Source organism: Aythya marila, assembly GCF_965140915.1.
Source record: "Aythya marila genome assembly, chromosome: Z".
Taxonomy (NCBI): domain Eukaryota; kingdom Metazoa; phylum Chordata; class Aves; order Anseriformes; family Anatidae; genus Aythya; species Aythya marila.
In genome coordinates, this window is record NC_139080.1 from 36,842,814 (window position 1) to 36,861,947 (window position 19,134).

Sequence of the window (19,134 nt, forward strand, 5' to 3'; positions counted from 1 at the left end):
GTATGCAACAGCCCTATGGGGGATTTGGGGAAGAAGGTGAAGGACAGACTGATTTTAAAGAATAATGATGTGTTTGATAGCTTTACTGAAGTTTTGTTCATGTTACTGAACTTTTCTTTTTTTTCTGGGGGGGGTGTCTATTTTCAGGCACATTTTGATTTGCCTTGCGGCGTACCTCGGCTGTGTCTGTTTCGCTTACTTTGACGCTGCCTCTGAGATCCCTGAGCAGGGCCCTGTCATAAAGTTCTGGCCCAGTGAGAGATGGGCATTCATCGGCGTTCCCTACGTCACCCTCCTCTGCGCGCACAAGAAGTCAGCTGTGAAAATCACATGAAGTTAGCCACAGAATGGGATGGATTTTCAACTTACATTCCAGCACAGACAGTATCTAAATAATGATAAGTGAATAGGGTTGTATTTTATCCTCTTTTTCAGATATGCAGCACTTCCAGGTGTCATAGAAACACATGGCAAGTGTGTTCTTTCCCCTCTTTCTGGAGATGAGAGAGACGGCAGGAAGGTGGAGGCTCTTGAATACTAAAGTAACAACTTTCTGGTCTTCTCTGGTTGACTCTATTTTGCACTTTGTTTTTAATGTAGCATTTCACTTGATGAAAGTTATTTCCAAATATCAGGGTCAAGAAATGATGTTTCTGCAGTAGGTCACTTCCGGTGCTTGATTTACTTTTGTTAACTCTTGGCTCGAGGCCTTCCTTGTAAAAGAAGTCTGTCAAAGATGCCTACATGCCATCTTTGTGTCCTTCTCAGCTGTCATTTGGATGTACTTGCACACGACCACAAGAGTGTGCTCAGAGCACATGTTCCTCCCAGCCAGGAGGGTAACATGGGGAGGCTGGGTGTGTGTGCATCAGCTTGAATCACAGAGCATGTGGTTGTTTCCCCAAGTACAGCAGGAGACCTGTGCAAAGTGATTATCACTGGGCATCTGGATCAGTGCAGTTAGGCAGTGTAAAACTGAAAATAGCTGACAAAAGATTCAGTCCCTAAAACTAAACAGGAATTCAGGGGGTTTTAAAGTTTCTGTATTTCCACTGATCTGTGGACATTTGTATACTGCATATTTTCTTCTTACAGGAATGTTATGGAAATCCCTTTCTACCTCTGCAGACACATTTGGTCTTCAGTTTGTCATTGAAACTCACACGGAAGTGTGAGGATTAACTTCCATCAGAGCACAGGTCAGCAAGGACTGACAGACAGTGTGGTTAAATTATTAAGATTCCTACGTGCCTAGCTCTATGTCTAATTTGAGAGTTAACTTCTCACCAAAGTTTTGCAAAGTGACATGAACAATAGTCCAGTGCTCCGCTAGTTATATTTAGGGAAAAGTAGATAACGTAGTATCCTGGTTTCAGTTAGGACAGAGTTAATTTCCTGAAACCAGGACATGTAGATAACTTCTTAAAAACAAAGATAAAAATTAGATTTGAATAATCGATGAAATGCGACATTCAGTCTGGCATTCCTACAAAGGAATAGTAGATTCAGGTTTTCTGTTTGTTTTCAGCTTGTTTTGTAAAGATAAGGGATGTTTAGATCCAGTTTTAATATTGTACTTTGAGACTGAGGTTCAGGAATTGCTATGGTTCTTGCAAGCTATTAACACTAGGTCTGATAACAAAATGATGCAAAGTGAAGGTGTGTTTTGTTTTTTTTTTTTTTAAATCTTAGGAGTTGTAGCTGTAACAGCTGCAGTCTTGGAGAACATGGGGTCTGCTTACATTCCTCCAAATACCAGAACTGTAAGCAGGTTAAGGATTTGGATGTACATCTTTAGTAAAGTGCTATTTCTTTTTTGAGTACTAGACCAGGAAATAATATTTCCTCTGTGCTTTGCTAGTAAGTCTCATGTTATACTTACTTTTCCTCAGTGTGAAAACATACTGTATACAGTATCATCTTTAGGAAAATGGCTTTTAACAAGAACTTTGGGGTTAATTAGCTTTTCAAGCATTGTGAAAACTTTCAGATAACTTTTGTATTCAAATTTATGCACAGAAAACAAGTGTATGTTTTCTGAGGTGTATGCTATTACACTTAAACCCAAGTTGTTAGTAAAGATAACTTCTTGAGAACTTCAAAGCGGGTAAGTAGCCTACTCTCAGATTGATTAATGGATCACAAAAGCAGTCAAATCTGTTTACTTCACTGGAACAATGAAAATTTATACCACTTGCTAGTAGATTTGTCTGGGAGAAATGTGTTTTTTGAACACTTTTTGTATGAAACAAACTTTGTAACAATTCACACAGTAATGGTTGCTACTCATTGAAAGACAGTTGCTTTTTTCCTTTTTTCTTCCTCTCTCCATAAATATGAAATGCTCAGTTTCAAACACTTCTCAGGTATTAATCTTATGATGAGAACCTTATACAGATAGGCTTACTGGCTGGAACCCAGTTAAGGTTGCCTGACATGGCCCTACTTTGAGTAAGATTTCTGCAATATTGTTTATTAAATTATTATGTTACAATAAATAAGTTATTTTCAGTATTGTTTGGGGAATTAGTAACTGCAGATGTATGTACTGTTCAAAATGACTGGAGCCTTCCTACTTAATATTTTATCTGAAGGAAAACTGACTTAAAGGGTTCTAATCCACCTCCTAACAACTGCTGTTTTCTGCCCTTTAGAGTCTTACTGCTCACAAATAAGTGATTTTATAACTTAAAAAATGGCAGCAGTGCATTCAGCTCCTGCAGAAGTGAATGTATGCAGGTACAGGCCAAGAATCATCTCCTGCATATTTACTGACTGATCTCTAACCTTCATATTGTTCAGAGAGATTCTGTTAACAAACATCTCTATCTGTTGTGCAGAACTCCACTGTAGAACTGATTAGGAGTTTTTCTTTTGTAACAGCAGTCCAGCATTTTTAGATACAGTTATTGCACTTTACCTTAAGTTAATATTAACTTAAATGTTCTGGCAAAAGCCACCTTTATTTCCAAAAAGAAAAAAACACGCAGTTTTTACCAGATTCTCAGCTTTAGAGATTATATTTTGGACTAAGGCTCCAATTCAGGATAACATCAGTACCCAAAGAAGTATGTGATTGGCACACTAAGGGTTTGTGCACTGCCCTGATCATACAGATGAATAGAGAAGCGCACAAATAGCCATATTATACTGGAGTATGAAGTGATGTATCTGCACCCTCAGCTTTTAAAATCCTGGAATTCTTTCTTCCATTGCTGGCGGGAAGCGATTGGGTTCCTGGATGAAAGGTTCAATTAGTATTTTAGTTTAACTAGTGGGATGCAGTAATGTGTTGGGCATAATGTAGGTTCTGTATATTGGTGTGTGATATCCATCATTCCTTGAATGTTAAGCTTTAACAGTATTTAAGAAAGGATGCTTAGCTCTCAAGCAATGGCAAACACTTGCCCAATTCACAGTTACTAAGAATACAGTAAATAGTATATAAGGGGTTGTTTTATTTTGTTTTGTTTTCCATCTCAGTTGAAGTCTGTATACTGAATATTTGTGGAAAGCATGTAATACTTTGCAACATTAAATCGTATTCAGAACAAATGCTGTTTGCCTTTTCATGTATCATGTTTGTGGAGAGGAATGCAGCTGCCAATATAATACTTCGAAGCAGGATGGTCGATAGTGAGGGTAACTTCTCTTTCACAAAGGTAAGAACAGTTTAGAGGAGGAGAAACTCTGCATTAGATGGCAAAATAAAAAATAAAAAAAAAATCAGTTTGCCAAGCAAAGTAATCACTGAGTAGAACAAGTACTTGATTCACTTGCAAGCACTTGCAACTGGGATGAGTAGCAAGAAACATCTAAAAATGAGTGGACCGTATTAACACAAATCTGGAAAAGTGTGCCTGAATGAGTACGTCTGAGAGAACAAAGTGCAAATCTCCAGCATTCATTACCGAAGATAGTGCTCTCAACTTAGGGAAACAATTCTCTTTCTACCTACTTCTCCCTTCTTGCTTCCCTGTTACCAAAGTTCATCCAGCTCCACAGAAAAACCTTCTCTGAAACATTTGTGGATCCCCATAAGCCACTGTTGAGTTTGAAACTGTTGTGAAAGTGTAGCTGTAATTCCAGAACATTACACACTCGGTTGATGTTTGTAGTTGGCAAGGTGTCACAAACACCTGGTGGATTGGCTCATACATTGTTCTGTCACTCAGCCTGCTCTGTCTGGAAACTATTGATGTTGTTTCTTGTGGAAAGAAGGGGAACACTGCATTTTTCTGACAAATTCAGAGCTCCTGTCATATTTTGACCAAATCTGACAGAGAGAAGAGCTGTAGAGATAATTTCCTTTGGGCTGTGTAAAAAAATAGGTAGAGAAGCCAGGCCTGTGAGACAAGCTGCCCCATGAACCTTGTTATTAAAAACCAGAAACCGACCCAGGGAGGAAACCAGACTGATGTTCAGGTTCTGGATGGGCTTTAATTGCGGCTCATATCAGTTTACAGCATCCCTAACTGGTTACACATGGGAAAGAGCTGTAGGAAGGAGTTTCACAGGCTTGTGTTCCAGAGATGGCAGAACTACTTCTTTGTAACATTCAGGAACCTGCTGTTTTCCCCAATCTTAAGAGGATCTTTAAGCATCTTCAGATGCTTCCCAAAAAGGGACAATCGAAAGTCTTAGATCACCATACACCCTTCTGGCTTTCAGTTAAACACAGTGCCAGCTGAGCAAGACAGAAATATAAAGGCCTTCTGTGCCTGCAAACTCAGGAACAATGAAAAAAAAAAAAATGTTGTTTGCAAACTCCCAGCATATAGCAAGGAGGTGAGTAGGAGTTTGTCAAGAGCAAATTGTGTCTGCCTAATTTAGTTTTCTTCTGCAAAAGGGTATTTGCAGTCCCCGTGACTATGGAAGAAAACGGTATTACGTTAGATTTTTGACACTGATAAGATTTCTAGCATTGTTTGACAGGATGTTATTATAAAAGTGCTAGAAAATCTGGGTTTGATGAAAATTCTGTGGATTAGTGTGAAATCGTTTCGATAGCTGCTTCTGGGCTGTTCTCAGTGGTCTATTATCAAGCCAGAAAAAGGTGTCAAGTGACATTCAGCAGGATCTTTTGGTCAGCTTGCCTTTAGTCGTTCAGTAATAGCCACATGGAAGGTATTGGTAAACTGAAGTCTGGGAAGATCTATGAGCACCATTAAAAATAGGTCTGCAATCCAAATGCAGCTTGCTGGATTGTAGAAAATAAATCAAAATTGAGTAATAGTGAAGGATTATATATAGGCATCATCAACAATGCTGGTTGCAGAAAAACTAGGGAAGGAACAGTTCTTGCAAGAAACTGAAGGATTAGTAAATCAGAAGCCAAATATAATGCAATGTGACATCACTGCATTAAAAAGGAAAAAAATACAACATCACTGGGAGAAAATCAGACCTGTAAATCAGTCAGAAATCCTTTCCCTCTGCCTGGTGTTAGTTTTTTACAATGTGACTGGGGAGCTGGACTACTCACGGACACCAAACTTCAAAAGGAAGCAGGAAATGGCTGAAGAGTGTCTGGAAAAGGATAGCAATGAGAATTAGTTGGAGGAACCTGGCCTATATGGAGAAATAGGCTCAGTCAGCCTTAAAAGACAGTGTGAGGTGGGCCTTTACGGGTTGTAAGTCTGCAGAAGGGAGCTTGCAAAGGTACAGACTGGGCCTGAGGAGAAATGAGGTGAAGAAGGCATTGGGATAGAGTGACTGGAGGCTCAGAGCTTCTCTCTTTTGATGGAGATAGATGTTTAAGGAGCAGTTGGAGAAACAGTCTTGTAGGTCATAGGCATAGCTGCTGATCCTGCCCTGGGACAAGAAGTGTCCCAGGGGTGGTTGGTGGCAGCCCAGGGAATGAGACAACTAAATGTTTTCCCACTCATTTCTATGCTTATGCACGCGGGCTGGACACAAAATGAGCTGTGGACAGAGATGTAGATGAGGACTTAGTCTCTGCCAGGGCAATCAGACTTACTAACTGTAAATAAGAGCATATGTGTTCTCCAGAGAGACTGGGCTTTGTAAATTGTCCGTGCTTCTGCCCGTTTCCTGTAAGCACAGCCATGGCTACTAGACCTCTGTGTGCGTGAATTCTCCTAACTTAGTCCACATACTTTCCCATACTGCAGGAGACCTGATGCACTCCTCCATTCATCATTGTAATTATTTTAGGGGTCTCAAGTGTTCCCCCCTGGATCACAATTTAATTTGGAAGAGGGTGCCCCAAGTGACTAAGTGAGAGAAAACATGCTGTATGGCATAACTTCTTGCTGACCATGACACACTTGACTGCCAACTTAGAAACTAGATTGTATCTGTCACATTATCACATATGTTAATTGGTTCAGTCTGTGACACAACAGCATTTGTCTTTCTGAAGTCCTCAGTGTCAGCTTTTAAAGTGTCAAAAAACAGACTCCTTTTTAAAGTATACAACCTACTTTTCTGCATTGTCTTTAGAATTCTAAAATGAGATCTGAAATCTGCAATTTTCCTACATAACTTAGTAGCTAACCATGTCTCTTGTGTATATGTTTGACTAGAATTCTTTGAGTTCATTAATTTTTATGCCTACTTCTACCAGAGTCTGAAAATGTCTACTTAAATAATCTCAATTAACTTTGAAAAGTTGCCAGAGGAGTTACTCTGAGTCCTCTCTGTAGCATCTCACAAAATATTGAGAAGTACTATGGTTCTGTCTTTCTTCACATTATCCCAAATATATTTATTTATGTCAGGATTCCTCCCTCAATGCCAAAGTAAGTATAGTCCCCTTATTATTTTTTTTTTTTCATGGATTTTGTTAATTCAGTTAATCCTGCAAAATGTATTATTTGTTTATCACATAAATTATATGATACATATTCTTATGCTTACAAAGTAACCAGCTTAATACACGCTAAAAAAAAAAGGAAGGAACATATCTGCAACTCACAAGAGCAAGAATAAAATTCTAAAAATGTTGTTTTAGTGCTCATGTTCTGTATAACCTTCATATGAGCAGGAAACCTGGAGAATTCAAGGAATCCAAAGAGTCTAGAAGTGCTTTTTGAATTACTTGAACAGGACTGGATAAAACATAAAACATTTTGGTCAAGAATAAAACAATGCAATGCAGACAGGGCATGGCAAATTCTTGTGATAAAAGATACATTATCAGTAAATGTTTTAAGTACAAAATGAAAACAAATGTGTGAAAAAAAATAGACTGATATAAAAAGATAAAAGCAGATAGGGAGACAGTATTTTCTGTCTGAATAGGTTATAAAAAAAGATGAACCTCACAGAGCAGACTTGAGAGATTTGGAAAGCACAAGTTCTAGGCTGGAGGAATGCCATCTGTGCAAAAACTGTTTTATTACTTCAATGACTATTAATAAAGATATCTTGATCTGTGTAAGACAATTGGATAGGGTAATACCCAATAAGGTAATTAAACATGAGGTTTAAAGCTTAGTCTCATAGCATCTCACAGGTTTTTCAGACATTGTCCTATCTTCCCTACCTTGTGTCTCTGGCATTACCCAGTATCTGATTGGCCTGATTATTACTGAACTGTAAAAAAAATAAAAGGCCTGCCTATATGGTTTTGCTGAACTAACGATTGAATTCTCATTCTGTTATGCCTCCAGTTGTTATTTAAGTTCATGTCCTGTATCATCCTCTGCTAGATGCTGCAATTGCCCTGTGATCCTAGATCTCCATTATTTCTAGCAAGGGTATGGAAAGAGGTCATTTCCACCTGGTTTGTTCAAGTTGTGAACAAACTGTGTGCAGAAAACAAAAGCACCAGTCTGAAGGGCAGGAGGAGTGGACACAAGCAGGAGAGACTCAGAGGCATGGGCAGCCAGCTTGAGTGCAGCTGGGTTCTGGGTTCTGGCACAACGTCTTCTTATTCTATGGGAGAGCCTTTGGAGACACTCTGCATGTTAACTGCTGGTTTTCCTCTTCACTAAGCTCCCAGATGCTGATGTCCCAAATGGCTGGTAGCATAAGCTGTGGTGGGGTGAGCTCTGGCTGTCTCAGGACTTCCCGCATGCTGCCCAGGCAAGAAGAAACTTCACAGCCTCTTTTGCAGGGTGCCAGAAGGAGCCTCCCTAGCCCTTAAAGAGCCCATAAGGAGCTGAAAGACATCCCTGTGACTTTTTAAAAAATATAAATTTATTTAAATACATTTCAGTTTCAATTATTATTATTATTTTAATAAAAAGAGAGGGCTGTGGAGGAAATGACTGTGAGCTCAGGGAATTGTTCCACTGACAATAAGAAACTAAGTTGCTTATGAGAGAAATGGGAAGCAAGCCGTGAATGGCAGCCTTACTGGTAGGTAAAAGGGAAAAAGTCGTAAGCAGACAGCTGCTTAGAGACAGACTGCAAAAGGAAAAAACTCAAAGGAGAAGTGGGAATTGTAAGGACTGTGGGGAAGGAACATGACCTATTTTATTGAAGAAACCCATCCAGCACTGCACTGTGATTCTCCACACGAGTGTGTTGGAGTGATGTGCTCATTATGCGTCTGTCTACAGGGACGTGGTCGGCTTACCTGGCAGCACACTGAGCAGTGATCACAGAGTGCTGAGCAAACAGATAACCAGATAACTGTCCCAGCTGCACAGTGTCTCCGCAGAGGAGTGGTGTAGTCTCTCTTGCTGACTGGGGTGCCTGGGCTATCTCTGCTAATTGCTTTGCTAAATCTTTGCTGATCTTGCTTGCTAAAATGAGCATGGTTGACTGAGACAGCAATGTATGAAGTCTGCTTTCAAGAAGTTATAGGAAAATAGGTCCGGGAGGGTTCTTCATAAGTCACCTAAACCACCAGCAGCTCAAAAGCAGAGTCAGCCCTTCAAAGTATCCCAGGAAAACACCTGTCTAGCTTGTTCTTCAAAACTTGCTGTGCTCCAAGTACCCACATCTGCTCTTGGTTCCAATCAGAACAGAAGGACCACTGGACAAGCAGGCTGCAAGTGTCTCACTATCAGCACGTTTATATTGTAGAAATAAGAAGGTTGCAGTGGGGGAAGGCCTCTCTGCTGGTCCTGCACTCACGTTTCTGGCTGTGTCAGAGCTTTAAGAGTGCTGAAGCACCCTGGTTAATGTGCCAGCTAATTTTCCACCTGTGCAAACTATAGTAAAAGGCATGAGTCTGGCAAAGTCTGCGAAGATTCCAGCTTAGGTTTATCTTCTAAATTAAACCATAAAAAATAATAATAGAGGAAAGAAAAAGGAAATAAAACATCACCAAAGGTACTCACTAAATTATGTGATGCCTATTACATCATCCTGTAAAAACAAATAGTTGCAGGGATAACATGAGTTTAACTAAATCCACTTCTTCTGTCCAAATAAAACCTGACCCAGAAAAAGGGAGCATGCAATGGCAGCTATCTCTGAAGTCTCATTATAGTATTTGGAAAAAGTCAACGCAAGAGGTAGCAATGCAAACAATAGATTATTTCATCACCTGGGCTGAAGCAATCTGTTTCTGGAACATGCCCTTTCCAGTTTTACAAAATAGGATGTTTTATCTTGGTTTCTGTAAACACTTGGCAGTCATCAGGGGCATTGGAAGAACGAAATGTTAAACCCATGAACAAGACCATAATCTGTCCTAGCCTACTCGCCTACTCCTTGCCCCTCAATATATGCTCTTTAATACTTCTGAGTTTTGTCAGAAGTCTTCAGCTTTGTAAGTTGCAATGCTAGTACAATGCATCCTGAGCTCTCCATCTCTAAATGCCATAACTTTTGGTTTTCCTGGCATTCATGGAGCTGTTGATTTTTTTTTTTTTATTTTTATTTTTTGGTGTGGCTATGTTAAGGTACAGTCCCACTTTTGAAAGGTGGCATGAAGCAGAGGCTTCCAGTGCCTTGAAAAACAAATGACCAATGGGACTGGACTGGTATATCATATTCATGTGATAGTTGTATGTATCCAGATCCCACAATCCATGCACAGAACTCAGACAGATCATCAGGGAGTTTGAGTGTCCCTCCACTTATTCAGAATTAAGTCCTTTCCATCTCTTGTCTCCTGGTTCTAAATTACAGCATGATATCAATTCCCAGAGAGTGTATGCTTCTTTTAGAGCTGCAGGAATGTGCCCTTCTCAAAATGAGGTGCATACATCAGAGGTTTAGAGATAAGGAAACCTGCACCAGGTTTCCACCACAGGGTGTCTTTACTCAGATGAGTTCATGAGCAGCAGACTGGGAAAGCAGCAGTCGTCTCCACAGGCACAAGTGAGAGGAACAGAGATAATGACAGGGAACGATGCCTTCAGGGCATGAAGCAAGGCACCCAGGAAAGGGGCAGCTACATCTTTTACATCTGTCAAACAAATGCTCAGTGCTTACTTCACGCTCTGTGTTTATTTCATGTCATTTCCCAAATTGTGATGGACAGCACTATGTATTTCCACTGAGGGAAAGGTATAATTAGTCCGGGGAGTGGAAGAGCCCAGCACACCAGAGTAGAATGGTTATGTTTTTTAGCTTGTCTGCACAAAGGGAGAAAAGCAGTACAGAGGAAAACATACAGGAAGCTAAAAAGAAGACAGCATTGTAATTGATGTTGGTGAGAGTGTTCATTGTGATTTACAGAGGCTGTGGGACCCAGCAGCTTTGTCCTTTGGACTCACTCTTCAGTGATTTTTCCTCCAATCTTGCCATTCTGTTTTGCTTGTTACCCTGATATGTGGTTGTCCAATCCAACACTTCTTTGAACTTCTCTTTTCCAATCTCTCTTTCTCTCTGCACAAATAAAATGGCTATGGCCTGGCTTCTAAGGCAGTATCTATGGCAGCAGCTATTCAGTCTTCAATTCTCTGCCTGTCCAGTGGCTGCTTTACAGTGACTGTGGAACTGAAAACTAATACAGACAGGATACACATGATACTTTCTAACCCGTTGTTACTGGTGGCAGTTCCTAGCTATAGTGCTCAGAGGCCTGGTAATACCTACATAGCCTAATAACCAGTTGTGATTGCAGTGGAGCTGGGGCTGTGCCTGACAGGGCACTGCAATTAGCAGTAAAGCACAGAGGTGCTGCAGAGCCCAGGGCAATGAGACCCAGCGCAGGGTGAGGCGCACGCTGGCTATTCCTGAGCATTGCACAGAGTGTACAAAGCACTAGAAATTATATTGTAAGCTGTAATGTAAAAACCTCTCAACAAGGAATGATCACCCTGGGCCTAAACAGAAAGAGAAAGGTGCTCCCCACCCCCCACCCCCCTTTTTTTTTGAGTGCTAAATCTTTTGATTTTTATACTGGGGGGGGGGGAAGGGGGAAGGGAATCAGTAATAAGTCTAAATTTGTCTGTCCTCAGACCCTATAAAATGTTGCTTTATAGCTGATAATTACCAACAATAAAGGAGAGTAATTAACATAATTTTTAAATGTATATTTTAGCTGGTCAGTAATTAGATGCAAGGACTAGGTTTTACTATGGTGTTCAATTACTTTTTTTCTAATAAAACTGAGCATTTAGATAAACAAATAATTCTTACAATTTTAATTAACCACTGCTTGTTTCTTGCTTATATAGCACTAGAGATGTGTACTATCTGTTGATTTCTTTCTCTAAGCTTAGGTATGGTGTTTGCAATGCAATTCATTGTCTGTGTAACTCACTGGTAACTGCAGTAATCTAAGCTATAGCATAGGCAGCAATGACAAATGTAACAGAGTGGAGGACAGACTGGGCAAGATCACAGAAGCCCTTCCACCTAGCATCTCTGACTGGCATTTGTGGCAGTTCAAATGTGTGTATCACAGAAAAGGCCCCACATGCTGCATTAGCTATGTTATTTATTGGACCCACACATGCTTCAGAAGTATTTGCAACCTTGGGAATTTCAGCCCATTTAGTGCCTTAGCTGGATTAAAAAATGGAGGGGATAGAAATGCAACAAGAACTGTCACTTTTTGTTATCATTTACCTTGAATTGGTGGGTTATACCATCATGATACTGTGAAAAATAATACTGAAAAAATCCCTGGACTGTGGAAGTTGCTCTGAAATTAACCACCGTGCCAGGTAAAGTATTCAGTGGGAGCCTGCATCAGGCTCTCCCTGTGCAGAGCTGTCTCTGTGTTCTTTTTATTTTAGGCAGAAGTGGCATAATGGAATACATGATTGATGCTTAAGCTGTACCTAGCAATAACCACATTATCTGGAAAGGACTGACATCTTAATTGAAAAATCTGAAACAATCTGCAAGTTTTACTCTGTTACCATTGCTCCTCCCTTCTTTGACTCCAAATGTTATAGGAGTAGGATGACTCACACAGCAGAAAACTGTGGTGAACGTAGGCATGTATGGAATTATTTGTCATGGTACAAATGGGCTTCTTAAAAGGTTGACCTTGTTTTAAAAACAGAAAGATCTAATAGGTTTTACAAGTTCAAAGCAGAAATGAATGGATGAGACATTGCTTTCTAGATTTACCACAGTACAAAGGATGCATGATAGCTGATAGAAAAGATGAAACAGCGCGTATATCATGTAGCATAGATACTTTGTTTCTTATGGCACAGGATTGTGTTTTTTTTCAGAACTGGAAGATGTTCCACTCCCGTTAAATATGGAAATGTTATAGTTTTGTTGCTTCTCATCACTCACCTAGTGAAAGCAACCATGATACGCAGACAAATTTGTTTTTCTCACATCTCACCTTATGGACTCTATAGGAAGTGTGGGTATTGTTCATTTTGTTTAGCTTTGTGGCGAGGAAAAGGGGGGGAAGGGAGGCTAATCATAGCTGCTAACTGCTGTTGCGTCTGAGCACCTCACAAACAGCTCAGTCACTCCATGTGACCTTCCAAAACCATTGGTGTGATCTGTGTGATCCCCCTAGCACAGCTCCAGGGGAAGTGAGTTGCTCTGAGGCTGTGATTTTGCAGGTGTTGCTCCCACACCATGAAATGTCACTGTAGGAAATGGACAAACATGGGAACTCGAAATTTCATGTGATTAATAAAAAAAGTTATGGGGGCTGTAATGGTTTTTGTTCCTGGCTAAATAAATGACCAGTGGAGGGTTAAATCCAAGCAGCAAAATATTCACCGTTTGCTTTTGCCTTTACCTTAGCACCACCTGTAAGTTTACCTGCACTAGATTTATCATCAATCATATGACTGACTTCTGGCTGCTGCTGTTCTTCAGATAGCAAGAAGGATGATGGATGATGCAAAGCCTGACAGACATTTTAGTTCCATCCAAGTCATACAAATATTCTGTCATTTGAGTCTCTGTTGTCTTCACATGAAACTTATCAGCACCAAATAGGACCTGCAATAACAACCTTTTCTCTTTATTCCTCCACTGGAAAGGCATTTTAAAATGAAGCAATAGTTGACAACAATTATTTTTCTTTCATGGTCTGTTTGGTACAGTTTGCAAATGACTCAAATGTATTTGTCATTCAGGACAGAGTCTGACATTTTTATTTCCTGAAAACCATAAATAGACCTAGCAGTATGAATATCTCTACAGGGTAATTGTAGTAAGGGCTGTAAGGGGTACCTCAGAAAGATCTCATTGGGCTTGCTTCTAGATAAAGAATGGTAAACTACTAAGATACAGTCTGTGAGGTTAGTTGGGTCTAGCAATAACTTTCTGAGCACTACTGAGAGCATTTTGTTGTTTTAGGTGGTGGTAATTTTCATTTGTTGAGGATGTCTGGTTTTAAGTGTTAGCAGTGCTCTTTCTTTCATCACTGGGATGTACCCGTGGCATCAAATCTGCAATTAGAAGAGTCATGGGGAAGCATCTGGCAATTCTCTTAGGCTCTTCAAGGGCAAGATAGGAAATAGAAGTCTGTTTATTGGAGCTAAATTTGGTGTGCTGCCACTGTTGTCAAAATGAGTTTGTTGAAAACATACAGGACTGCTTCTAATCTGTGAGCTAGATTATTCATTCCTCACTGCAAGAGGTGCTGGGCTTTAAAATAAAATAAAAACTCAGTTGGTGAGGGTTTATGATGCAAACGCATGAAGCCATTACTGTGTGACTGGCGGGGGAAGACTTGCTGCAAGGATCCTCCTACATTCAATCAGCCTCAGGCTGCGATAAACATCTATTGAGTCTAATCCTTTTCCCACTAGATACCCATAAGAAAACCAATGAGACTGGCAGATAACCATACATTTCCATGGAAGTTAATCACTAGGGAGAGAGAGCTCATCTTTTTTCTCCCTCAAAATATGCTTGGCTCTACTTTAATCACAAGGCTGGCAATTAATCCAGTAGGCAACCTTCCAAAATGGATGACTTTACAAATATATCATCATCCATCCAATTCAGATACAAAGGTCATCTTTCTGCTTTTTTTTATTTCAGATATCTTCAATAAGAGAAATCAAGTGTTAAATTTCCTTCATAACATAATCCCCATGGTCTTTTAAATAAAGAGTTAGAGAATGCTTCCTAACATATAGGATGTTTCTCCATCTACTTTAGCTGAAGAAACCTGTTAAGCAAATAAAGGTCTCTGACAACCAATAGCCTTTGATGGTACTTTAAAAACCCACATGTTCATGTATGTTCACCCACACTTTTGTGGGTTCACCCACCCACGTTCATACCACATCTCAGATGTATGTGGTACAGCACCAGCAGAGGGGTGGGCCAAAAGTTACCCATTACAATGGAGCATGATATGCAAGCTGTTTTTTTTTTCCCCTTGTTGAGGAGTTCTTACATTGCTTCCTGTTGGGAGGCTGATTTTATTCCCAGCACTGCCAAATCACCTGGGATAACTATCAATCCTCCTCCCCATGCTACCTGCCCATGGCTGGTGCACCTCTGGGGTGGTGCCGGCCCCAGCCGCCAGCCTGAGATTTGGGCAGGAACTTGTAGCAGACATCCCATGTGTTCAAACCCATAGCCTCTGATGCTTCACAGTGTCCCTTGCCCCATATATTACTTTCAGGACTGCTGTTACAGGAGATACTTTAGTCACTGTACAAGCCAGCCAGACAAACAAGGAAAGCAAATGGAGCTCTGTGAACTGATAAGGTCAGATGTTCTGTAGTTCTGTGTCTTACACACAAAATGAGAGACTTTGTGTTGATAAGGTATTTATAAGGTCTCTGATTCTCCCTTCCATGGCTTCTCCGTGTCTCATAGTGCAGAAGGTGTTTCACCTCATTTTAAGAAGAGGCATGTGATAGCAACCATTTCATTTGCCCTCAGGTGACTGCTTCCATGAAGCTCATGGGAACTGCATTATCTTCAACACCTTCACCATTCTGTCAAATCTGAATGAAACTAGCCAATGAGTAAAATAGTAGAAAAAAATCCTGATGGTAAGAGGCTCAGAGACAGGTATCCCACCTTGTTTCCTTAAGAAATCATTGAACTTTTTAAAAGGAAACAGAGAAGACTGAGAGATCTGGGTAATGTATTTCCTATTGATCCCCCAGTATTTTGACTGAAGTGGACTTCATACTGTCAGGATATTTCTTCATTACACCTTGCAAGGATGAAATGATTGTATAAAATGAGCAATATCATAATATCATACCACAGGATGATTTTTTTTCCCTACAGCAAAGTAATGAATTTGAACTCAATGTACTATCTCCCTAGTCTTTTGGTACATTAAGAAGCACTGCACAGACAAATTGTACTCATCTGTGGATGTTTTTAATCTTTTGTCTTCACTAATGGATTAATCTTGTTTTCAGCTCTCTTCTGTAGGAACAAAAATGTTTTTGCATCAGGATTGGTAACATAAGCACAGGAAGTGCCAGACATGCTGCTTCCTGGGATTGCACAATGTACGGAGGGAAACAAGTACTAGATTGATATTCAAAGGAAAAGCACTAACCGGGTGTATGTGACCAAAAGGCTGAAAAGCCATTAAAAACTGTAAGAAGGTTGCAAAAGATAAGAAAAACAAAGGGAAGTATTAAAGGTTGATAATATTTGTATGAAACTAGTGACCAGCATCAGACGGTGTGCAAATGTGCAGTACCCAGACACTGAGGAACCAGGGAAGAGAGCGAGCATTGAGAAACGGGGCATAGAAGGTGTGAAAATTGCATATACAAGCGCTCTCCTGTTTGCGAGATGCCCGCCATTGCAATCACAAATAAAATATTACTTCACCAAGATCCTTTCCTGAGCCTGTGTTGTTGGCTAGCGAGTGTTTGTCACACGTGGTACAACCTCTGAAAGCAGCAATCCAACAAGAGGTGGACTATCCCCCTCCTCCCCCCTTTACCTTCTACGTCTTGCATCTCTCTCCCTGCTATGTTGTTCTCCCCCTGACCCCTTCTGTCTGTGACCGTGGGGTGATCATCTCCCAGGTGGCAGAGTTGTGCTCTCTGAAGCTTTAAGCTATCTCTGAGTTCTCTTTTCTGAACTTTCCCCATTGTTGTTTGGCCAAAGACACTGAAGGTAAAGTAGATAGATGGTTCTCCAGAGATATTCAAGGGGCATTATGCTCCCCCGCTTCCCTCCCTGTGCTGTGAATCCCAGGATTCCCAGTATTGCCCCTGACCCAGATAGCATCCCACAGTCAGGGTAACACAAAGCCCTTTTCCAGCCTTAAGGTCAGAACATTCTTTATCTCCAAAGCAGAAAGACCTTCCTTAGGACATAGTAATGTAAAAAGAAGTACTTACGGAAATGCACGATGTGTTTCTTTGGATAAATGTCTCAGGGACAAGAGATAATCATTTGTCATGGGTTTTCACCAGCTGTCATGAAAAGGAAGATGAAATGCACAAGAGTGTATGGTATCAGGTTAAAGAGGCACTGGTAGCAGGAATGCTATATTTGAGAGATGCCATCTACCTCAAACCTGTTTTAGCAGAGGGTGTCCTATCATTTAGAGTATGTTGCACTGGTTTCCTGCAGTATCTGATTTTTAAAGTGTGAAACTATCTCAGCCTAATAAAGCAGATGGAAAATACTTGTGTTTGGTCTGTTACATTTTCGTCCTGCATTAGCTTTTACATTTCAGTTAACAGGGTAGAAAGATGATAATGGCCAATGCAAGGGAACCAAGATTTCCTGTCCCATCGGCTTATGCATTCTTTCTTGCTGTAGTTCAGAGAAAGGTGCTCTCTTATGCCAGAAGAGGCTTTTGCACTAAAGTAAAAATGCTCACAACTCACAAATATGAGCAACTCTGCAGGAGGCTTTAGTACAAAAAAAGCAAGTGTTCAAACATTTAAATGGCTTCTTTCATTGAAATGAAATGAAATGAAATGAAATGAAATGAAATGAAATGAAAAATGGCTTCTTCATTTAAATGGCTGCATAAATGCAGATGAGAGGAGCTGTGACGTCAAGAACTCACTGTGCTACAACTCACGGGCTAAAAAATATAGCTAAGCAAGACAGTTATACCAGAAAATACTTAGATCTTCACCAGTTTGATGGACATAATACACAGGAAGCAACATATAGACACTGAATGTCTGAAAATTTCAGCTTGATATAGGAACAGCAGTGTATGTGAAACATGTTGCCAGAAATTTCTTTCACTTACATCACTTACACCACTTACATGGGGTGAGTGTCTGTGAATTAACAAGACACTGCTACCTGAGGGTGAGGTTTACTCCACCTAAAGGGAATTAAATACAATAAAGCACAGCAATATTTTAATACTTATTTTGTAGTGCTGGTGGAAGCAAACTTGCACTTGCACTACTTAAAATATCCCAAATGGCTGATATTCTGTGCACTGCTTGGGTTTGCAATTTTAGTAACACAAAGTGGATTACATTTATCTTATCCCACAGCAAATACCTCCACATCAGCATGTAGAATACCTTTCTATCAATATATTCACATGTCCAGATGGTGACTCCTAATTCTGTGAAATTTCAGTTCAAAAATTCTCATGCAATTTCTCCTATTCCTGGTTAGACAGACTTTTCTGGAGCCAGATAAAGGTATTTGTTCTTCAGAGTAATAAATTCATATTAAAACACAACTTGAACCTAGGGAAAAGAGATTCACTGAGGCTTTACTGTTTCAAGTTCTGTGTAGGGTCCAAAGGATGACACAGTTCCATGTCCTTTCTTCTCAAAGACAGCAAAGACCTTTTGACTCTGCTGCTGACTCACTGGAGTCCAATGGGGAAAAATCAGCATGGCCTGCACCTCCAGATACAACTGGCTCAGACAAATCACTCTGTGCTTCCTGCTGGCACGTTGTGAGTTACATTTTGAGAGTTCATGCATCTCTGCATGATGTGTGTGTTTTCACCTAGGGTCCTCCTGCAGGTGTATAGTGACTTTCACTGTGTGATTGAGGAAGTGATGGAATATGCTGAGTTATGTGACGTGCATTCAGGGAAACTGTGGTCAGGAGAAGAAAGTCACTGTAGAAGGAAAACACCAACCACAGACCTTCACAGGTGTGTGTTAGGGCTGAGGTTTGCTCTCTGCAATGGAAACCTGGAGGAACCCAGAACTTTGATTAGGCACCTGCACTTTACTAGCAGGTGTAGTCAGCATTAAATAGTCTATCAGTTCTCTCTATCATTGTCCTTACTCTGCAATATTCAGAACTGAAACAGCCCAGAGCCCAGATGATGCTTTGGTTTCAAGGAAGGCCAGCAGGGATTTTGGCTGGGGAGGAGAACAGCTGCTATAACACTAAGGTATGTGTATATTTGGAACAAGGACACACAGACGTGTACTATCCTGCTTACTGTATTTGCCTTAGCTTCACTTTGCTCTCTCCTGAGTTAGAGGTTTTATTATTATCTCTGTCAGTAGAGATGATTGCCTGAAAGTGTCCTCAAACTCACCTGCTGCAGGACACTTTGGTGTCAATGTAATTCCAAGAAAATGAGCAGCCATGCTTGTACCAGTTATTAATCCAGATAAGCCAGCTTGCGTATACTGAGGACATGACCTGCTTGTGCTACAATCCACCTACCTGCCTTGGCACTTCCTAAGACTAGTGCCTCTCTGCGAGGTCAACATACCAGCCTCTTCCTGCTGTAGTTTGTGGTAGAGATGGTGGGTGGATTTTTGTTTGTTTTTGTTTGCCCCTTCTTAGATTCTTCTGCTTACAAGGTATGTATCCTGGGCTCTGTGACTGCAGCAGCCAAACTAGAGCAAATGCCAGAGCACCATTACACCAATGCATTTTTTCTGT

General features: G+C 40.5%; 2 protein-coding genes across 3 annotated transcripts in view; one reads left to right on the forward strand and one right to left on the reverse strand.

Moving 5' to 3' along the window:
• ACER2 (alkaline ceramidase 2) overlaps positions 1 to 16,904 on the forward strand; it is a 38,140-nt gene extending 21,236 nt beyond the window's left edge. The window contains exon 5 of one of the 2 annotated variants that reach the window (XM_082783254.1): positions 148 to 16,904. In XM_082783254.1, the coding sequence (XP_082639380.1) occupies positions 148 to 334 (187 nt within the window). In that variant the 3' untranslated portion in view covers positions 335 to 16,904. The remainder of the gene's footprint in view (positions 1 to 147) is intronic. The other variant, XM_082783253.1, reaches the window with a different exon arrangement.
• The window catches only part of SLC24A2 (solute carrier family 24 member 2), a 180,080-nt gene that overhangs the window by 20,699 nt on the left and 140,247 nt on the right, over positions 1 to 19,134 (reverse strand). The window lies entirely within an intron of this gene.